The sequence below is a fragment of the Chelmon rostratus genome, chromosome 3 (genome assembly GCF_017976325.1).
Source record: "Chelmon rostratus isolate fCheRos1 chromosome 3, fCheRos1.pri, whole genome shotgun sequence".
Taxonomy (NCBI): Eukaryota; Metazoa; Chordata; class Actinopteri; order Chaetodontiformes; family Chaetodontidae; genus Chelmon; species Chelmon rostratus.
In genome coordinates, this window is record NC_055660.1 from 11,135,344 (window position 1) to 11,157,268 (window position 21,925).

The following is a 21,925-nucleotide window of genomic DNA, read 5'->3' on the forward strand; positions in this document are numbered from 1 at the left end:
GAAACAGCCAATCTTCTCGCTGATGGTCTTGTTTGCTTATGTGGGTCATAAAGAAGCTTCAGTACTAAATTGAGACTGTTTCATAATCAGTTCAAAAGTCCTTGTAGCTGCTTTAAGTAGCAGACTTATGAAACTGAATTAAATTTGACGGCCTCTCTGTTGGGTTTATGCTTTACTAGACAGGCAGAAGGACAAAAAGAAGTAGAATCTCATAACGTGTCGTTTGTGTACACGTTCGCTCGCTAGTTCAGCTCCGACCTCATTCTGGTTCCAGCTTCACCTGGCATCACCTGCTGCTGTTAAACACACCTGGAGCTGCAGGGACTATTTGTTTAATTGAAGAAAACACCAAATTAGACTTTCTCCCCTTTGGAGAAAACTGCCAACTTCAGTCTGATCAGCACGCAGAACTCACAGCTGTTTCCTGTTTCTGAGTGTGTGTGTGTGTGTGTGTGTGTGCTATGACAGCATAAAGTTGACCCCCCCTTGTCCCACATACATACAGTACATACATACATACATACATTAAGTCACATTTCCCTGTGTAAACACCCATTCCACTAGTCCTACAGCTACGATGAGGAAACAGAAGAGAGGAGGTGAAGAGGAGGAGGAGGAGAAGCGGTGAGAAAGCAGAGAAAGGCCTCGTTCCCCTGCCGGCTGTGGAAAGCTGGAGCGGTTAGCTGAGTTTGAACGCGGTTGTGCTCTGTGGCGCCTGAGTGAACTGTGCAGTTTCTGGCAGTTTAGTGTTTCCTGTTTCAAAATAAAAGAACAACTTAGAAGTAAAGCGCGAGAAAAAACACATGGGTTGAAAAAATACAAGAGCAAGTAGTAACACTGCAACGATGAAAGGAATGATAGACTCGTCCATTCTGCTTTTCTGTCTCTCTTTTGTTTTTTTAGTTGTTTTTTTTCTTTTTTTGTTGACCTGTAGACAGTGATTTTCATCGCCATGGGATTGGGGGATGTGCGCTGCCATGGCAAATGTATGAGAAAGAATTTTTTTTTTTTGTAGTTTTTTTTTGAGTGAACCACGAGCCATGCACTTATTCTCAACTAAGAATGACCCCTCACAACCCCGAAACCCGCCCGCCCTCTCCCAAAAAAACACCCTGTCTGTATGATACGAAACATCTGCACACGTAAGGCAACATTTTTGGTTTTTTGTTCCCTAAAACGGCTCTTCCAAACCAAGTGCAAAAAGTCAAAAGAAGAAGAAGAAAAAGGGCAGAAACAACAAACAAAACAAAAAAAGATGAACGCAACCCGGGTCAACAACTTAATACTGACGGAGAGAAAAAATAAATAACAAAAACATTGCCTTCTGCAGTAAATAGCGCTGAAAATGTAGGAGACTTGTTTTTTTAGTGTGGGGAGACCATCTGGAGTCTATCCCACTGTGCAAAAACCTCTTTTAAAGTCCCTAAAAAGACTTCTCCCCGTCTGTGAGGAGGCAGAGAAGGAGAAAAAGAGGGGAGACTGGTATTTTTTTTTCCTAAAATGGCTACGTGTTTTCCTCAAAATGGCCACGAATGGGGACGATACTGGCTGGCTGGGCTGGAGCGCTCACTCCCGCCCGCTGGCTGAGTAGGAGAACTGTGGGAAATGAGGCCTTCGCTCGTTGTCCGCCGCGTCCATCCCGTCCTCGTCATCTGTGGACAGACACACAGACGCGTTGGAGGCAAACATCAACCAGCTCACAGTTCATAACAAATATTTATACTCACTTTCTATCGCCATCTGCAGGTAAGTTTCCTCTTGTCTCAATCTAATGAGAAAAACCTGCAGACTAACCCCCATCACATCAGCCTCAGCTGCACTTAGAAACACAGTGTGACAATAAGAGTAAACTGTTGTTTAGGACTGACGGTGCTGATGCATTTAATACATCTGTTGTTGACAACTTCTATTCCAAAAAGAACAATCACATTATGTTAATTTAAACATACATATTATACATATGTATAATAATCCTAATATCCTTTTTCAGGTGTTCAACTTAATAGTAATTAATTTGGTGTGAAAGTGCTGTACCTGGGCTCCATATGTTATCTGGACTGATTACACATCTAAACTGAATCTGAAACTGAGTTTTACTTATTCATAACTTTACTTGCAAATGACGAAAGCTAAACTTAATTCGATGAATTCAATAAACTGCCATCGAAGCTCAAACCTACTTGGGACACATGAACGGTGCTTCCTGATTTTTCCATTCTCTTCTCCTGCTATTTCAACAAACTGACATTTCTGTCTGTATTTCTATCATATTTTGATCAAATTAATTCAAATGTGCACATTTAAACCATTTAAAATATGTATACAGAATTAAACTGTCACGCCTGGCTTTTGAATAGTTACACATTGAATGAAGCATACATTTCTGAGCAGGTATTTCATACTGATATCAGGAGATAACATTTTACGCATGACTACAAAATGAAGCATCGCAGCTTTGTATTGTATCTTCTTTGTCACTGCACAAAAAAATGACTGATGAATTTTAACACTTTATTTGGTAAAACCCTTAAAGGCTGCTTTGGTGCCTGAAAATCTCAAAATATTTGGTACAAAACCAACCAAGTACCTTTGTTTTCTGGATGCTAGCATACATGAAGCCTTTCCAGTAAAGCCCAAACTAGTAACGGTTTAAAGAGTCCACAGCTCATTAAAACAACACTCCAGTACTTTTTTGAAATGGTCAAAATAAATGCAGACAAGGCTAAATATCCTGACTTTTTAAATAGCTGAGAAAATGACACTGCTAATGTTACAGACTTGAAGCCTCCACAGGAGACATTAGACAGATGTTTAGCGACCATGACGAGTAAACTGATATTCATGTGTAAAGCTGGCAGAGTTCCCCTTCAAGTCAAGAGGAGGCAGATTTACTACAGAGGCGAAACACTCAGCCTCCATCAAATTAGCAGTAAGCTAACACAGATCTGGTCTGTCGGCCTGGTGTCGGTGCAGGTCGACACACGTTCTTACATTTCTCCGGCGGAGTGATGGTGATGGTCTGTGCTGTAAACTCCTCGTCAAAGTAGCGTGTGTCCGTCTCTGAGGAGACCTGTGGCTGGAAAGGTGGGACCAGCTGGAACAGACAGGAAGTGAATAAGGTGAGTTTTTGCCTCCGACAGCACAGTGACAGATGTGTGATTGCTGAGTTGGTTGTGCGAGGATTTTTCAAATACTGAGGATGGTCAGTTTATTCAGGAGGATCATTAAATTAGCATCAGTGTTGGTATTCAGCACTTTGTTGAATACCAATGATCATTAGAGGCTTTGTTCTCTTCTAAATGACTTTTAGTGAGATGAGGTATTGTATTTTTTAATTTTTCAGGCTTTTCTGTATTATTTACTGCCACTGGTGGAATGTAACTAAGTACATTTACTGAGGAACTGAACTTAAGTGCAGATCATTTTCTTTTCCTGTCACGACTCCACAGCATTTATGTGACAGTTGTAGTTACTTTACAAATTAAGATTTTAACAGACAAAACATATAAAAAGCTTAAAATGTGATGTTTTATTATAAATTAAACAATCCAACTCTTGAAATAAGTTCATCTGAAACAATTAATCAATTAGCCGGTTGACAGGATATTAATTATCAATTATTTTTATAATGGTTTCTGTCATTTTTCCTGTAAAAACATTTTCATGTTTCCAGCTTCAAATGTGAAGATTTGCTGCTTTTCCTTTGAATGATTTGAATGTATTTGTACTAATGTTAAGGTTTGGACTGTTGGTTGGACTGAACAAACACTGTGAAGGCGTCACTTTGGGCTCTGAGTCATTACTTTCAGAATCAATCGATTCATGGAGAAAATTATCAGCAGATTCATCCAAAATGAAAAGAATCATTAGTTGCAGTCATACACAAAGTAGTTGAACATGAGCTCCACCTCAACCAACTCCAACAGCAAAATCCTGCTTTTACATGAACGCATGAGTCACAATGATGTCATGATATCATATATAATAGTAGAACAGTCACAGAAGATTTTTCTGTACTTTTACTTTCAATACTTGAAGTACATTTTCCTGTTTATACTTTTACTAAATATTTTTGCGAAAGTAACATTTTCATTGCAGGACTTTTACTGCTAACAGAGTATTTTTACAGTGTGGTTTTACAGTACTTTTACTGAAGAAAAGGATGCGAATACTTCCTCCACTACTATTTAGTGCCAAGTCAGACATATTGGAGCTTTCAGAAAAGCTCTCCCATCAATTATGATTTTGACAATCAATTTGATTATTGAGTATTAATTACAGTGTTAAAGGGAGTATTTACTATTAGCATTTTACTTTTTACTTCTTTATACTATTTAATTTTCAAAAGAAAAATAACTAATGATAGCCAAACTAAAAGTAATTAAATCAGATGACACTTCTGCGTAAAAGCAGCAAATGACTGAAAACACTTTATTTTGTAAATATCTAATGTGCAAGTTGATGGGAAGCTGGAGTCAAATTAAACAAAAACAAAAAGCAGAAAATGTTGCTGGTGGTGTTTGGACTTCTTTATGTATTTGAAATAAAAGAGAGATGAGGTAATCTTTTCTTTTCCATTCTATTTTGGAGTTTACATCCCAGCCAGACTTCTTCTGAAAAAATAGGTAACCCTGCTACCAGAATATCTCAGGTACGCTGTTTGAATAAATTACCACTGAAGATCGGATGACGTCTCGCAGCTAAATCCTGCTCTCACCTTCTTGTCGTAGACGTCCTGCCAGTCGACTGTGCCAAAGAAACTGTGTCGCATGATCTCCTTAGCGTCATCCGGTCCGCCGCCCAGCCTGTCAGAGAAGAGAAGAAGAGAAGAAGAAGACGTCAAAGTCAGACATCAAACGCTGCTCTTACAAAGTCTTCATCAATGGAACCAGAATATCCACCTGCGACTGATCCTAAAATAACTCATGGAGGTGAGCGAGTTCGCTCTCTGAAGCTGCAGTAGCCTCTTTTCACCAGTTTCTTCATTAGAGGCAGAAAGCGCCTCAGGGATAATCAGAGTGGGAAATTAACAGCAGCGACCAGCCAGTTTTGTCTAACAGTACTTTTGCTGAATACCAATTATCACTAGAAGGTTTTGTTCTGTTCTCAGCATCCAGCTGCTTAAAGAGTGATGTGAACTGGTGCATCTGTACAAGACACTGCGGTACGAGGACTCTTCTCCCCTGTCCTGCGAATAAGAACCAGGATCCTACAGTGTCAACAGGCCATAATGGATGGTGGATTTTCCTAAACTAACCCTTCAATCGATACATGACTATATCGCTTCATATCTGTGTATGAGTACATGTGTCTTCATATACGTCTCTGTGTTTCACGAAAAGTGAGACGCTCAGATTTTTTAATCTGGATGGATTATGGGTTATATATCCGATCAGGCAAGGGAATGACATGGGAACCCGCAGGAGTGGGAGTAAGTAGCTGTGGAGAAGGGTGACAGGACGGTTTACTCAGCCTGCTCCTGCTGCCACCCAGATTCCAGGAAATGACGGACAGATGGATGGACGGATGAATGTCTGTAACTGATCTTTAATAGACATTAAATCTTTGATGGTTTGGGTGAAGTACAGATGGTACCAAGACCACAGATGTGAGATATTTTCTTTCTTTGGTTTGTTTGAATCACAAATGTACAAATGCATGTTCTAACCTGGTAATGTTCTTGGATATTAGTCAGTGTTTTTAAGCACATTAAAAGCAAATGAGGTGAATGAGTTGGGAAAGGACATGCTACAAAGGTTCCTGACCTGACTACAAACGGAGACCTTGCAGTTTTTGGTCAGCTCTTCGAAACCCTAGGCCACCATGTGACCCCTCACCAAATCTAACTTTAATTATTGTTTAAAATCTTTGGGAACTCCAGCACGCAAAAATTCAATTTGCCCTGAAGAGTTTTCTTGTCAGCGAGAAGTTTACGTTCACTGTTTCTCACCAAAACACTTGAAGTGCATCCTAACAAATGTGTTGAATGCATTTTTTTCCTCCTAAAATGCAAAGCCGATTTCCAAAATAATTTAAAAACATAAGTTAAAACTGATGTTTGCTTGCTGGCAGTCATCCATCTTGTCTACATCTCTTGGGGAACAGCAACAACAACAGGGGTACACCTAAGAACACTGCTCCTACAAGTGGTCGAAAACTTTCCCTGCACAACTTAAGTGTGCAAATGAACCTCAGATAGGCTGTAGTTTCTAGACTTTACAGTAACAAGAAATTCGTTCTCCACATTTGAAGAAAGAATTTGGAGATTTTTTTTTGTGTGTGCGTACCGTTTGTTGGGGTCCTTGATGAGCAGCCCCGACAGAAGCGACTTGGCATCAGCCGACAGGGTTCGTGGGAACTTGATCTCCTCCATGAGGATGAGCTCGAACAGCTTCTCGTGGTCCTGGTTGTAGAACGGCAAACGGCCGCACATCATCTCGTACGTCACCACGCCCAAACCCCACCAGTCCACCGCCCGCCCATAGTCGTTGTCCTCCAGCACCTGATAACATACAATACTATTTAACCATTGTGATGTCAGTATTTCCATTACGTTTCCTTTCAAGAAGCTTAGAAAACAGGAGAGAAAATGTTGATGTATGGTCAATATTTTCTGTATCTGCCAGGTCCAACTGTTGAGTGATAAAGTGTATTGTGTGAAGAGCCATTTTAACCACTGTCAGATCAAATCAAAAATTCAACCATTCAACCCATGCATGTCTTCTTTCTGATGTAATTATTTTTGACTCGGACAGATCTGATATCCTCTTTCATATCCTCTTAATGGAAAAATAACTTTCAAAATATCCACCAAAAACAGCATTAGAAGAAGTGAAATTATTTACTGACATTCTACTTTGTTGTAAAGGAAGTATTTAGCTGCCATTAGAGGAACTACTTCTTTGGGTACTTCCACAATGAATACAACATTAAGCACCGGTGGTTGGGCCAAACAGAGAATCCTACACAGTTTCTTTCTTCATTTCATCATACAGGACAAAAACAGATGAAAGCAAAGGCTCAGTTTGGGTTCAGACAGACAGTTTGGGGATTCAGATTAGTTTTTATTTGCATCTGACCTCAGGAGCCAGGTACTCTGGTGTTCCACAGAAGGTCTTCATGGTGGCAGTGTCGGTGATGCCTTCTTTGCAGAGGCCAAAGTCAGTGATCTTGATGTGACCGTCTTTGTCCAACATGAGGTTCTCCAGCTGATGAGAAATAAATAATATAGTGATATCATATAATAATAAAGAACTTGAACCTTTGTTTTTCCATCTCACGGGCACAGTCTAGACGTTTCTCTCTGTTCCTACATGTTAATAACTGTAAGCTCAGCACAGGTGTCAAATAATGGAGTTTTCTCATACCCACAACAGGTTTAGTTTACCTTCAGATCACGATACACGATCTTGGCAGAATGTAGGTAGTCTAGAGCAGAGACAATCTCAGCGCCGTAGAAACGAGTGCGGTCCTCTGAAAAAACTCTTTCTCTTGACAAATGGAAAAACAGCTGTGAAGGAAAAAACACAAATTCAACACACCTCAGACATGTCATATGTCCCTACTTCTAGCAGTGTTTTTAACTTTTTTTAACTTTATGTTGTAATGCACTGTGTTTACTCCATGCTGTTATGCTCCTTATTGTTGATAAAAGGAGAGAAGCCCTGGAGAAAAATGACATTAAATGCTGCAGATTTACAGATACATACATAAGACAAAAACAACCAAACATGCTAGCAGGGCCGCCCTCAGCGCGTCATGACATCACAGCTCAGATTCCTGAATTGACGGAACTGGATTCAACACTTATTCTTTCTTTGTAGGGAAGCAGAAGCTGTGCGTGCATGGAAATAACATTGAAAATAAAGAGCTGTAGACTCCTTTCTGTCAGGTGGCAGTTCCTCCACTTACTCAGAACTACCAGAGCTTAATGATGATCAGCACAGGTCCAGTCAGAGCTCTGAGGAAGTGCCAGGTGCACAACAAACAGTTTGTATGTATGTATGCATATATGAATGTTCATTTCTGTAGAATTAATTATGGAAGTGCAATTCACTAACTCTTGGAACTGAAGGCACTTGGACTGTTTCTAACTATTTTGGATGTTTTTGAAGCAGTTTTAATGTGTAGTAATAAAACTAAAACACATTTCATTGGAAAAAACAGAAGTAAACTGAAAAAAAATGTTCAGCGAAGCGGTGGGCTGACAGTTTCCCAGCCTGAATTATTTTCTGGCCCCGCTGGCCTGTTCCTTCACACCAAGGAGCTCAGACTTACAGAAGTTCAAGACACCCATTTTAAATATGTTTCAGAATATCCCTTAGAGAAACACAGAAGGACGTCTTTAATACAGCATATTTATCTCTAAATAGACTCTTTCTCGGGACAAAATGGAGCACAGCGTTACTTCAGGCACAGCACTGCAGTGCATGCTTGCATTGGCTGACTGACATTAGTTGCTTTATTCATGCTTCATAATCACTGGCTCATTCACAGCTGAGTGGCCATCAGCTGACTAGTAACATCCAATCTCTTCTCATCTCCTCTCACTATTACAACACTCATGGCCTCCACCTTATAAACCAAGGTATTGTTAATTTAAAGATTTATTTCTTGCTATTTCTGCTTTATTTCGACAGTGACAGCTGGAGAGAGACATGGAAAGCAGGGAGAGAGAAGAGGTGGCATGCAGCAAAGGGCCCAGGCTGCTTTGCTAAGGACTCAGCTTTGATACAAGGCACACACTCTACCAGGTGAGATACCAGGGCACCAAATTATTGATTTAACCAAGAATTAATGTGAATCAATAAGTTTGTTAAGGGAGATTAGCTCTCCCACCATAAATTATTTTTCTCACAACCATTTGTAATGAATGGTCAGTCCCTTGATGAAATCTCTCTGACTGAAGCCACATAAAAAGAAATTAATAATAAGTTGTGAATAAATTTTGAAGGTGCAGACACCTCTGTCCTACAACTCTCCAAATGAGACTGAAACCACAATAAGAGGAGTGACTGCTTTCTTTGAATCACACCGCATTGTTAATCAACATTCTTCAGTTATTCTTGAAATAACTTCCATGTTGAAATAAGACAGAACATCTGCCAGCATCAAAAACATTTTTTAAAAAGCAATTCATTGATCTCTCACCTCTCCTCCGTTGACATACTCCATTACAAAGCACAGCCGATCCTTAGTCTGGAACGAGTACTTCAGAGACTGCAACACAATATATACATATTTTTTAATCTCAGCCATTTGTTTCAAACATAATATTTTTGAAGAACAGAAGCTTTGTGGCCTGAATTCAGTGCACCTGTCCTTCTTTGCATGACATTCGTGAAAAGCCTTTGAATTGAAGTTGGTGGCCACTGCTTTTCTTTTTAAAACTCTCTGTGTTTGTGTCACTCTGACACAGAATTCACAATGTTTCATGCGGTCTGCACGCTGATACTCACAGTTAGGAATGGATGCCGAGTGTTTTTCAATACCCTACTTTCTGTGAGTGTGTGAGCAACTTCATCCTGTGATAAAGAAAAAAGAAGAGGCAGAGTGATTAATCAGGGGACAAAAGCAGCTCGCCTGCAGACAATTTCTTGTTTTAGTCACAACGATGAGGATGTAAAATGCAGGGAGAAGTGTGAACATCATACTAATGCAGTATAAATATGTTTCTAAATTTGGGTTGGTAATGCATTTTAATCTTTTGCCATTTTCAGATGTAGAGTCACAGTCAGAGATCTTTTCATTTCCATCCAGTGACAAAAAACTGCTTAGTGATGGTGGTTATTGCTATCAAATTAGAAAATGAGTTAATAATTAGCAATGTAAACTTTTCAAAACTGAGCTAAAAGGTGCTTTACAGATAACTATGACAAGGACCTTGGCTATGATGACTTCTTTCTTCAAGATCTTCATGGCGTAGTAGGTGCCACTCGCCTTCTCCCTCACCAGAATGACTTTCCCAAAAGTGCCTTTGCCCAGAAGCTTCAGATAGTCAAAGTCATTCATTGTCTGGACAAAGAAACAGAGGCATGATGTGAAGAGACCAGTACTCCATCATTCAATGCACATACATCCTCTTCTCAAAGGAAGACAGCTGTTGCTTTACGAACAGGAGCAAATATTTTGACTGCACTCAGGTCAGCCGTCACCTTTCGTTTGTAGTGGCTGATGGAGGTGTCCATCTCCTCCTCGTTGACGTTCTCGATCTGGGAGGTGGGGCTGCACAGGATGCCCTCCTCCTCCTGTTTAGCCAGAGACTCGGCTACCATCTGGATCGCCTCGGCCCACTCATCCCTACAGGACACAACAGGTTAAAATATCAGCAGGTAGCGCCCTTCTTTTGGCCAATTGTTTGGAACTGTGGCTTCACCTTTAGACTGACCAGCTTTAGCGCATTAGAGGAGTTTTTCTCCAAAGTTAAGTTATGCTTTATTGATCCCTGTAGGGAAACACGTTCTCTGCATTTAATACTCTGCATCCTAATACTTAGAATTGGTTAACCCCTCCTAACCTCCTAATATCAGGGTGGGTTAAGAGGTTGACACATTTAACCCATCCTAAGTTTTAGGATCCTGAGTATTAGGATGGGTTAAATGCAGAACAACTATGCAGCGCCCTTTGACCAGCTCCACTTCTAAGCCAGTTGGATTGGACCAACTGTCTGTAGGTCTGTAGGATTGCACTTAACACATATGTTCATATGTGTTAGGTCTACTCTGATAAAGTGACTGCTGGTCATGTGCATGTAAGAGGTCAGAGAAGGATGTTGTTAGCAGAGTCTTGTTCATACCAAACCACTGAGCATCAGGTAACAAGTCATAATGTATACATTATATTGTGTATTGGAACGAAACCCTTCAAAACCTGGCATCAAGCCTCAGCCCCACACCCCTGTTTCCTGTCTTTCTTCTCACTGTGTCGACAGACTGCTGTTGTGTGAGGAGAATTTAACACAAAAACCCTCCAGTCTGGTTCAGGATTGAGAACTGCCAGACCTTTCATATCGGGTGTCTGCTGACAGTGAGTCCTCTCCCATATCTTTTTTATTACATTTTTTTTTCACTTCACAAGTAGCACTTAAGATGTGTTTTACAAGTTTCCTCTGATGGTTTCTTTAACATTTTGTATAGCTTCCTATATTTTTTCTTTATTACCTGTGAAACAAACACACATTATTCATTCTTTTCTGAATTTGACTATTAAACGAGTTTTGGCCGTTTTTCCCTGTACCATTATTTACAGATTCTCTTTTCTCTGTAGAATCTTTTATTTCAAAATCGACTAACGCATCGACCCAAAAACAAAATAATGGAACAACAGTGGTAATGATCAACGGGTGGTCATTTTTCTTCTTCTTCTTCTTCTTTCCTAGTCAGTGTTAAATTAAGCCTGTTCTGTCAAATACATACAAACAAAGCCTCCAGTCTACAGACTCATATGTGAGAAAAACTGCTGAGGAGGAAAAGGAGGAGGAGGAGGCTGAGGGCTCACCTCTCATCAGGAGTGTCGACGTGAAAAGTCCTCTCGATGACGGTGGTCCACTGCAGACAGCGGATGATGAAGGTGTTTGGCTTGGGCCGCTCTGTCTTCATCAGCTGACATTCTGGAAGTCACACAGAGATTGATGTTTGGTGTTACACAGATATTTGTTCTCAGTGAGTGAAATATGTGATGAAGGCCTCTGTTTGTGTCTCACTTGCTACAGAGAAGTTGTTGAGTGGGTAAGCCAGGTCAGAGTCCTGTGGTTTGTCCTTGTAGCCAATGAAAGAGCCGTCTGTCTTCAGCAGAAAGTAGCGTGGTCGCCAGTTCTTGATGTACTCACCTGCAGCGAGGAAAAAAAGTGACACTGACGGGTTACATCCTGCTCCAATCACATGTGTTGAGACTGAGCTGGAAGCAGCAGAGCCTGGAATTTATGCATTACAATCACTTCCATTCTGTAATGAACATGGTGGAATGTGACTTTGTCATGTTGGTATTAGCCTGCCAATGAGACTGAACTGTCATTTTGTATCACTACATTATTCAATCTGAAATCATGTTCATGATAGCCGTTTTCTGTTTGGTGGTGGGAGGTGTTTTGACATAACTGATCAGCAACGATGGACACGTCTGTCCCACTGATGTCATTTTCAATCCATAGATGCTGTGGTAGCTGTTGTTTAGCAGGAGCATTGACAGCAACTTGAAAAGTGCTGCCCTTTCTAGTTGAACATTTCAAGCCTTCAACTCTGGGTGTGGTCAGAAATGTGCTCTGCTGCACCTGCAACCACACCCAAGAGTGATGTCATCTGGTCCAGGTGTGCACCTGTACATCACTGCAGGTAGGTGAAAAGTTCAGCCACTGGAGGTCAGCAAAGACAAAATTTTCAGGGGCCATTAAGTTACTCAGTGTTTTATGGTTATTAAATATGGCTAAATAAGGCTATACAAAGGATTTTCTGTCTTCCTCCCTGGATCCATTTTGGCAGCAGTGGCTATTATTCCAATAGTTATCCATCAATAAGACAAATCAATATACAAAATAAAAAAAAACTCTGCTAAGAACATATAGTCAATACTGTACAAGTGATCATCTGCATTTGTTGCAGGTGAATGATTTTGGTAGATTTTTGCAAGACTGAAGTCCTTTATTTTTGTGACTTAAATTTCTGCCTTTGCTGTTGTTGTTTTTCAGAACCATATTATAATTACAGAGTAAACATTTGGTTGAAAGAAGTCTAGGCATTTGTTTTTTAGGTCATAGGTATAGATGACATTTTTCAAAATCAATCAGTTCAATGACTATACTTAAACATGTAGTTAGGATGTTCTTCATATTAAAACTAAGTCACTGAAAGCCTGCTGACACAATGTTATATGTAACCTAGATGTGTAAAAGGCATTAACTTTTAAACCGCATTTAGCTCTGTTTTCACCACGACATCCTCTCACCTGCAGATCAATCAGTGCTTTCTGGGCAATCTCTTTTAAAACACTTTAAAGCTCATTTTAAGGAACAGACATGACGTGAATGAAATGAAACAGACTCAAGCAGTAATAGCATCTGGTGTCATGTCAGGAAAGTAACCTCACAGCTCCAACTGGGCCTCGTCCGAAAACATTAACAAAACCACACATGTTGTTGTGGACGACTCATCACTTTGATTTTGGTATTCTGCTTATTCTGCATATTGTATAATAAATTAGATTACTATATATTATTATAATTAGTTAAGAAGTGGAAAGCATTACATGTTTTACACTAAATAGGGAAAGTTTAAAGCAAGCCGATATGTCTCATTGTTTATAATAACCAGCCTCTAATTTTATGCTTTACGGAAACATCAGCTGACAGATTAATTTAAACATCTGCACCAGTTCTGAAGAAAAACATCTTTTGATGAGTGATACTGAATGAACACAGTGCTTATTCTTACTTGGTAGCCATGAAGTGTTGGTTTCCTGCTGTTCTGACTCATCAATTTGTGACACAATTACAACAAATGTTGACTGCATGAATATGTCGTGGTGAGATGTTACAGAGTCATTTTAGCACCAGAGTTAATGAAGAACAAGGCACTGGAACCACAGTGTGTCTACAGTGATCAACAACTGAACTCCTTCCGAATCTATCTAACAAATCAAACTCTGGCTAAACTATTCTCACACATCTGGTGACTCACACAGCTCCCGAACAACAGTGTGATGAGGATGAAGTCAGAAAACTCAGTCAGTTCCACTTAAAAGTTGGTGAGCAGCAGAGAAAGTCAACACCACAGGATAACTTGCAGGCACATCTAGGTTGCTGAGTCATTTGAGCTGCAAGTTAAAATAGAAATTAGGGTTGCCAGTAATGAGTTCTTTTTACATCAATAGATCTATAAAAGATTATTTGATTAACTGTTTAGTCTGTAAAATGTCAAAAAAAAAAAGTGAGAGTGAAAAATGCCTCTTTAAAAACCCCCAGAGACAAAGACAAAAATCCAAAGATTCAATTTACAATGGTGTAACGAAAAGGAGGGCAGCAAATCCTTTCACTGAAAGGCTCAAATGAGCAACTATAAATAGCTTTTTTTCTCATAAATTACTTAAACCATTAATCAGTTATCAGAATTGTTATGAATAATGTCTTCCAGTTGAACAGGGGCCAGAGGTGGCCTACAGGTTGGATCTGTAACAGGAAAGTTGCTGGTTTCATCCCCAAGTGAAAGTGAAGAAGCAATGACCAAATGAGGATTACTCAATGTGGACATTCATTCGTACTCCCCAGAAGATGAGCCCTTTCGATGGCTAGGCCACTATCCATAACAAATGTGACATGGAGCAGCCCGGAGCTGTCTCCTGAGCCACAGATTTAAAAAGTTTAAAAGAAAGTTGACCAAGACTCAGCTTCATGCAAACACCATCTGACGTACTGCAGGCGACAACCAGGCACGAGCCAATCACACTCGTTCTAATTCCCACAGAAACACAAGCTCAGATTTGTTTACGTCTGCGCTCCACTAGTGGAGTCGGGAACGCTTGCATTGCAGATGCAGGATGGCAATACAGATTAGTCTTGCCCGCTCGGACAGCAGGTGCTGTTGCATCTGTTGTATTACAAAAAACTGTTAAGGCCTACCACAAGGTAAAAAAAAGACTGAAAACAAAACTGTTCTGTGCACAGGAAACAAACTGTGCAGCAGGAAATGAACTTTTTCATGTTTGGAATGGTGGCTATGAAAACGACCGTCCATTCAGAGTGGAGTATGCAAATTACCTGCTCAGTGCAACAAACCCACCGAGATACACACACAATGTGTTTTGTAAAAAACAGTGAAAGTAAACAGAAACCTTGTTAACAAAACTCCACAAAGTACCTTTAATAATGATCTCATGGTGTATGAACAAAGACACAGGAGTACCACCTGTAGCTCAGCTGGTGGATGAGGTCGGCCATTCAAAATAAATCTGGTGGTTCAACCTCCTCCTGTCCACATGCCCTTGTGTAAGACACTGAACCCCAAACTGTTCCCAATATGTGTGTGGGAGAAAAAAACTCACTAAGTCGCTTTAAAAAAATGCAAAAAAGCAGAAAATAAGGAGTCCTGCCCATTTTGTTCTCCTGTCAACTCAATGACCTTTCACTTTGACTGATCTCTCACTGGTTTACAGTGTAAATTAATTCCTCACAGTGCTGTGTCCAGCCCAACTTCCTGTTCAACAGGAAAAACATCATATTGAACAAGTAAAGATGCAATTTAAAGAGGTCTTTCATGGTCCTTCTGGTCTTTCCTTTGTGTTCCATAGTTCAAATCTTGAGTTATTTTTCTGAAACAGATCCTACAGTTTGTGAATACAATCAATCAAACACCATTTTTAACAAGTGAAACAGGTTTACCAATGAGCTCCACCAACATAAACTTCGCAGCCAGGGACAATAATGTTGCTCCACATTCAAATTTTACAACTTTTTTGTGTTTCTCAAAGTTCTCAAAGATTCAGTTTCAACACCGCAGTTTCCAAATCATCCTGTACTGTGTGTGAACTCTGAGTTTTGATCTCTAACAGCCCACAGAGCTGCTTGGAGCAATTTCTCAAAGAGGGCTGTTAGGACTGAATTATAAGAGCGCACAGAGGTGCAATAAACAATTCAGGGACTTCTGGGGGCCAGAGAGGAAGGAACCAGAGTGTTAGGTCATCCTCATGCTCATAGTGCCACAGAGAAACTTCCCCCTGCCTGCCAGCCAACAGCCCTGAGCTCAGACCAGACAAACACACCTCCAGCACGCACACACAGACACACAGACACACACACACACACACACACACACACACACACACACACACACACACACACACACACACACACTAAAATCACTGTGGGAAATAACACACCAGCCAAGTGCAGCTCAGACCGGGCTGCAGCGCTGCAAAGCCTGCCTTCTCTGCTCGCCGTCTGGCAGGTAAACAACCATTGTTTGGAGGTGCTGTTCTTCAAACTGACAGGGTGGCTTAGGCCATGTCCACACTAAGCTGCATAAAAACACATATTTACTGACTGAGGCAACAACCAAAAACTGAGTTTTTCCTAAGCACCCTTAGCGGTGAATTCATCTGAAAACACTGGTCTTGTTTTCTGGTGTGGACCAGGAAAAAAAGCTTTTCCAAAATAATTACATCGGCCTGGTCACACACAAAAGGCAGCTGTTGTCATTAACCTGAAATTATGTTCCTGTTTTCAGCCAACTATAAATAGTGATTTCATTGATGTCTCAGTGCAGCAACCCCTTGTTTACCAGGTTTCAAATGGGAAGAACTGAACTATGTGTTCATCTATACTGAAATACACTGTAAGCAACCCTATACAGTAAGTGACTATGGCAACAACTGAAGATGCAAAAGAAGAGGTTTAACTGGTTTCCTGTTGTTCTTGCATTTCACTATGAAGAAATATTTTCAAGCACAAATGCTGCTTTCCATTTTCACTCTTCATAGACATTTAATAACATTATGAAGTGCGTTCACATCGATGAAGGGACAAATTAAAGTATATTTGAAGTCATTATTACTATTGGCCCATAACGCAGCAGCTCAGAGGTGGAAAAAATGAAAAATGTGGATCATGGCAAGAAACTAAAGGTATTCAATATTTAGGAAACATTTTTGCTTTCTTATTATGTTTAAAAGGCAGCAGCACTCTGGAGTCATACGTCACCATTTTACACTAATGAAATGTATAATAATAAACGTAAGTTTTTTTTAATGTGTTTTCAGGTACATCATTTCATCTGTCTTTTGGGGGAAACCAGGATATCAAGTGCTTGCTGCTGCATTTGAGGCACGTCAACTGACTCTTCGTCCTGCATAATTTACGTCAACGCAAGATTTTTCAATCAAACAAGTTTACAGGACTATGAAAATTAAATGCAAAAAAGTTATATTTAAGATAAGTATGTATAACATATAGAATGAGTGTGTAGTATGGTGCTGGCACACAGTTAAGATAAAAGAGCTGGTTGTTTTGGAATGAATTTATTTGATGGCATGTAAACTGCCTTTTAGTATAGTCCCGTAACAGTCTCAGGTTCAATTCCCTCAACAGCTGTTGTGTTAATCTGGTTTCAGATGTCCTGGAGCAAGACACACATCTCCACCTGAACACTAAACGAACTTGTCAACTAAATGATTAAAATTAAAAATGAAAACCAGGAGAACAGCAGAATAGCAGCCGTCTGTGGCTGAAAATGTTTCATTTTCCATCCTGCGTTAAGACAAACCTAAAGCCACGCCAAACACAGATACACACAGAGATAAATTCATTCATTCAAACAAGCACAAACACAGACAGGACCAGAACACATCAGCCATGTTTCAATCCAACGGTCAGGTTTGCCTCCTCTTTGTAAAAAAACACAACAAGGAGAAGCAACGTCCAAGAACTGGTTAGTTGTTCCCAACATTCACACCTTCATCTGAGGGAAAAGGTAATGAAAAGCACTTTACTGCAGGACTGCTTAACCCCAGTGCAAACTTAATAAACCTGGCTGTTGATGTTGATCATTTTCTCTATTATCTGAAACAACATTTATCTTTTGCATACATCTTTAGCATCATGAACACTGTCAACACAGCAATTTTAAATCAACTGAAACAAAAAGCTGGCTTGTAACATTGTACAACAATATTTTGTTCCTAATGCAATTTGTTTTAGATTAGCTGGAATCACAACTTAAGCAAACAATGCTACATGTTCATTTCCTGCTCTTAGAACTTTTCATACAAACCTCTACACAATGCTTTAAATTGCTTTGCTCTGATGGTCTTGACTGAAAGCACGGTTAATAATCAGTGAACTGTACAGTGACAATCTAATTCTGGAAAGCAAATCCAACATTTACAATCTGATCTTTCACAGAAATACTAAAGCCACTTTTAAACTGCAACAACCACCAGGCTGCTCACACCACTCCTACAGCATTATTCATGCATGACATGCTATGTTTACATCAATATATACAATATTTATTTTTCAGAATAAACCAAGGAGACACGGATATGGCTAACCTTATTCTGTATTTTTCTTACTATCAACAAATTCAATGAAAAAAACAAACTCAACAATGTGTTACTTCGTCTCTTAGTACTTGAGAACTTCCTAATCTGCACATTGATTCTTTCTGAAAACATAAATCTTCAAAAACACCACCCAAATGTATAGTTTCTTTTTCTAAAAGTAATTTAAAAAAGAGGAATTTCAGCAGTCAATAGCTAAAAGTAGCTGGTCACTGTAATTTTTAACCAACATTAGAAATTGGGGACTATTTTTAGTGGCAGATTAATTGACATTTACTGACAATAAAAAAAATGTAGAACTTCACCAGCTAGGTCTAATTTAGCAAAATATAAAGAAACAATGAAGATGAAAACATGAGCTCTTCTTACCTCTTTTCTGGACCCAGCCTTCCTTGACGACGTTCTGGTCGCTCATGTTGGCTTCTCCTCGTCACCAGTTCTCCCAGTTCTCCCAGTGTGGTGACGGTGAAGGGACAGTTGTTGGGGGGTTAGCGGGACAGTTTGTTAGGCTGAAGCTAAGTCAGCCTTCCGTCTGACCGCTTGACCTCCGACCTCCGACCTCCAACCTACCTGCGCCCACTCTTGCCTGACCTCAGATCTGTTCAGCACTGGGCTGTATGAGTCTGTAGTGTCTCTCTATCTTTCTCTCTCTCTCTGTCCCACAGTCACTTTCTCTTTCCTCCTCTCACCCCGCCAACCCAACCTGACTTTCTCTTGCTGTCTTCTGTCTCTCTTCTCTCCTTGTCTTCCTCACCTTTTTTTATTTTTTACTCCCCTCTTTCTATCCCTCCCTCCTTCTCTCTCTGTTTCACAGTTTTCCTCGCTCCCTCGTTCCCTCAAACTCCTTCTTCTTCTCCTGCTTCTTCTTCTTCTTCTGTGTTCAGGCGCTCCAGCGGTGAGTCAGCCTGGAAGGAAACGGAGGCAGAGAAAGGAGAGAAGGGAGAAAAAACACAGAGCAGGTCAGTGGATAGTTTCCCTCATACAGCAAACACAACAGGCAGCCATTTATTGTTCAGAGCCATAGCACACTTCCTGCCTCCTTACCTCCTTCTCTACTTCCTTTTTTCCTTGCCTCCTTACACTTTCTCCTTCTTCTCTCCTTCCTTCTCCTCCTTCACTAACTCGTTCTCTTCCTCCCAGTTCCATTCGTCTCTCCATCAGTCTAACCCTAACTACTTCTCCCCCTATTTTTCTTACCTCCTCTTCTACCTCCTTCCATCTTTACCTCCCTCCTTCACCAGGCTCTTCTTTCCTTCCCTCACCAGATTCTCTGCTTCCTCATTTTTCTTGCCTCCTCATATCATTCACCCCTACATCATCTCCTCCTCCTCCCTTTCCTTTGTTCCTTCCTCTCCTTTGCTCCCTCCTTCTTCCTTCCTTCTTTCATTAGTCTTTCCCTAACTACTTCCTCCTGAACTTTTTACCTCCTCTTCTCCTTCCTTCTCCTTCCCTTGTTCTTATTCCTCTCTTCCTTCTTCATTTTCTCTCTCTCATATGTCTTTAAATACTTCTTCCACAACTCTTTACCCCATCTTCTCTGTCCTTCCTTTGGTCTCTCCCTTCCTCACTAACCCCTCTTCCTCCCTCTTATATCCTGCCATTCCTTCCTTCTCTCATCATTCTTTCCCTATTTTTACCTCAACTTTTTAATCTCCTCTTTTAATTGCTTCCTTCCCTTGCTCTCTCCTTCCTCATAGAATGCTGGTATCTCCATCTCTCACCTCTGTCACTGGCTCCTGTACTCTTTCATTTCCCTCCATCTCTTTCCCAATTTTCTTTTCCTCACCTCATTCACCCCCTCCCACATCTTCTCCTCCCTCTCTCCTTCCTTCGATCTCTCCCTTATTTCACTAACACCTTCTCCCCACCAGTCCTTCTCTAACTAATCCCCAAACTTTTTGTATCTCCTCTTTTCCTTAGTTTCTTCCATCTCGCCCTCACTGACTAGCTCCTGTTCTTTTTGCCTTACATCCATTTATCTCTTTCTCATTTCCTTGGCTACCTCTCTCCTTCACTCATTTTCTCCTTCCTAAAAAAGTCCAGTAGCTCCCTTTCTCTCCTCCTTCCTTCCTTTCCTCTCACCTCAACTAGCCCCTACTTGTGTCCATATCTTTCCACATCATTCAGCTTCTCATCGCCTTCTCTACTTTTGTTCCCTCCTTTTCTTATTAACTCTTTGTCTCCCTCCCTTGATGCTTCCCTTTCTTTTCCTGTGCCCTCTCCATCAGTCCTCCCTTAACTTTTCCAACTTTTTTAATTGATAAATCATTTCAGTCAATAACCACATTTGCTGGTTTCATCCTCTAAAATGTGATGATTTGCTTCTTTTCTTTGTCATGTATGACAGTAAATTAAACTACTTTGGGTTTTAAGACTGTTCGTAAGACAAGTCAAGCGAACTTAAGTCGTCACTTTGGGCTCTAGGAAGATGTGATGGGCATTTTTCACTACTTTCACTTCTACGAAATTTCATGGAACAAACAATTAATTAACCAAAAATAACAAAATAATCAGCAGCGATAGTGAAAGTAATTGTTAGCTGCAGCATTATTTTAGATTGCATATATTGTCCCATCCCTCAGCCCGATTGCAGCCATATCTTATGTATTACTATCACGTCTTCTATGAATGCATCTGACCAAAAAAAACACATGTCAAGCGAGACAAAGACAGGTTATATTTAGATCTTTTTTTTAATCCCAAGCTAACAGAACCGTTCTAGAGGCCTGTTTCATTAAACTTGCAACATGAGATCATTTTCTCTGCCATACCATGAGCAAGAAGAGCCCTGTAAGATTTGCAAAAGCACCTGCAATTTGTGATTGACAATCATTTGCGAAACAACATGCAGCCACAATTTTCAACCTGCATGTAAGCAGTGCTATCAAAATAGCCTTTGAGAAAAAAGCTCCTGATTAATAGCAAATTAGAAATGGCTCTAATGGGGGTAACCCTCCCTTGATCCTTGTCCCTTTTCCCACTGTTGTCACACCTTCCCTTGTTCTCTCCTCCCCTGCCCTCACCCCTCTTTCTTCCTTCTTTCATTCCCCCTCTCCCAAACTTTGATTCACCCTCACTTCACCCTTCTTCCAAATCTCTTCATGAGTCTCTCGTGCCATTTCTTTCTTTCCTGTTTCTTTTATCTCAGTCTACCTGTTTGTCAACTGACCACCCATCACAGACTGATTGCCGAACAGCAGGCAGACAGTGACAGAAACGACTGAACTCCGAACACCAAACACGCCTCTGCTTTACAGTAGCTGCATTTCTTATGTGTTTGTACAAAATGTAGTTCTCCTAAAGCACAACTAAAGAACACTCAGTTATTAAAGATCACATCTTACAACCAATGACTCTGGAATTTGTGCAATGACACCAGTGCTGTTTGATATAAAGCACCTTTAGTTTCATACCTCAGAGACTGGCAGGCTGTTACTGTGAAGTGGCAGCAGGTACATGTTTGATACATATCCAAGACAGTAGGGCTGACACTAAAAGTTGATGCTTCGAATCATCCATCAAGAAGATCTAGTGTCAACTTGCATTTTGTTAGTTGAATCTCTGCACTTTTGTGTTTTAGCTGCGTCATCTTACAGAAAGCAATGCAGGAGTAATGGCATGGCAGGCTGCAAACTTTACAAATCGAGTCTCAAAATGACCCCAAACCCCAAAACTAAATGTGATGGAAGCAGAGAGGGGTGGTAGAGGCAAAGGGCAGCGTGACGCAGGACTATAGTCTGTTGGCTGCTCCAGCAATGACTGTCGGTCAAGTTGGCTAAATCACTTTTTAACCAGACTGTGGTACAACCTCCTCTACTGCTGTTCACTGTGATTGACTTTTTGGCAGACAGTGCTGTCAGCAGCCCAACAGGAGAGACGCTAT

At 40.5% G+C, this 21,925-nt stretch overlaps 1 protein-coding gene across 1 annotated transcript; it reads right to left on the reverse strand.

Annotated features, from left to right (window-relative positions):
* Positions 1 to 1,111: 1,111 nt before the first annotated feature.
* Positions 1,112 to 18,777, reverse strand: akt3b (v-akt murine thymoma viral oncogene homolog 3b). Its single transcript, XM_041964583.1, has 13 exons — positions 18,412 to 18,777; positions 11,702 to 11,827; positions 11,497 to 11,608; positions 10,155 to 10,299; positions 9,883 to 10,014; positions 9,459 to 9,524; positions 9,151 to 9,219; positions 7,388 to 7,510; positions 7,080 to 7,208; positions 6,288 to 6,502; positions 4,718 to 4,805; positions 2,992 to 3,094; positions 1,112 to 1,652 (listed from the first exon to the last, which is right to left on the reverse strand). The coding sequence occupies exons 1-13, from the start codon at positions 18,455 to 18,457 to the stop codon at positions 1,567 to 1,569; spliced, it is 1,440 nt and encodes a 479-aa protein (XP_041820517.1). The 5' UTR covers positions 18,458 to 18,777; the 3' UTR covers positions 1,112 to 1,566.
* Between the last annotated feature and the right edge of the window lie 3,148 nt (positions 18,778 to 21,925).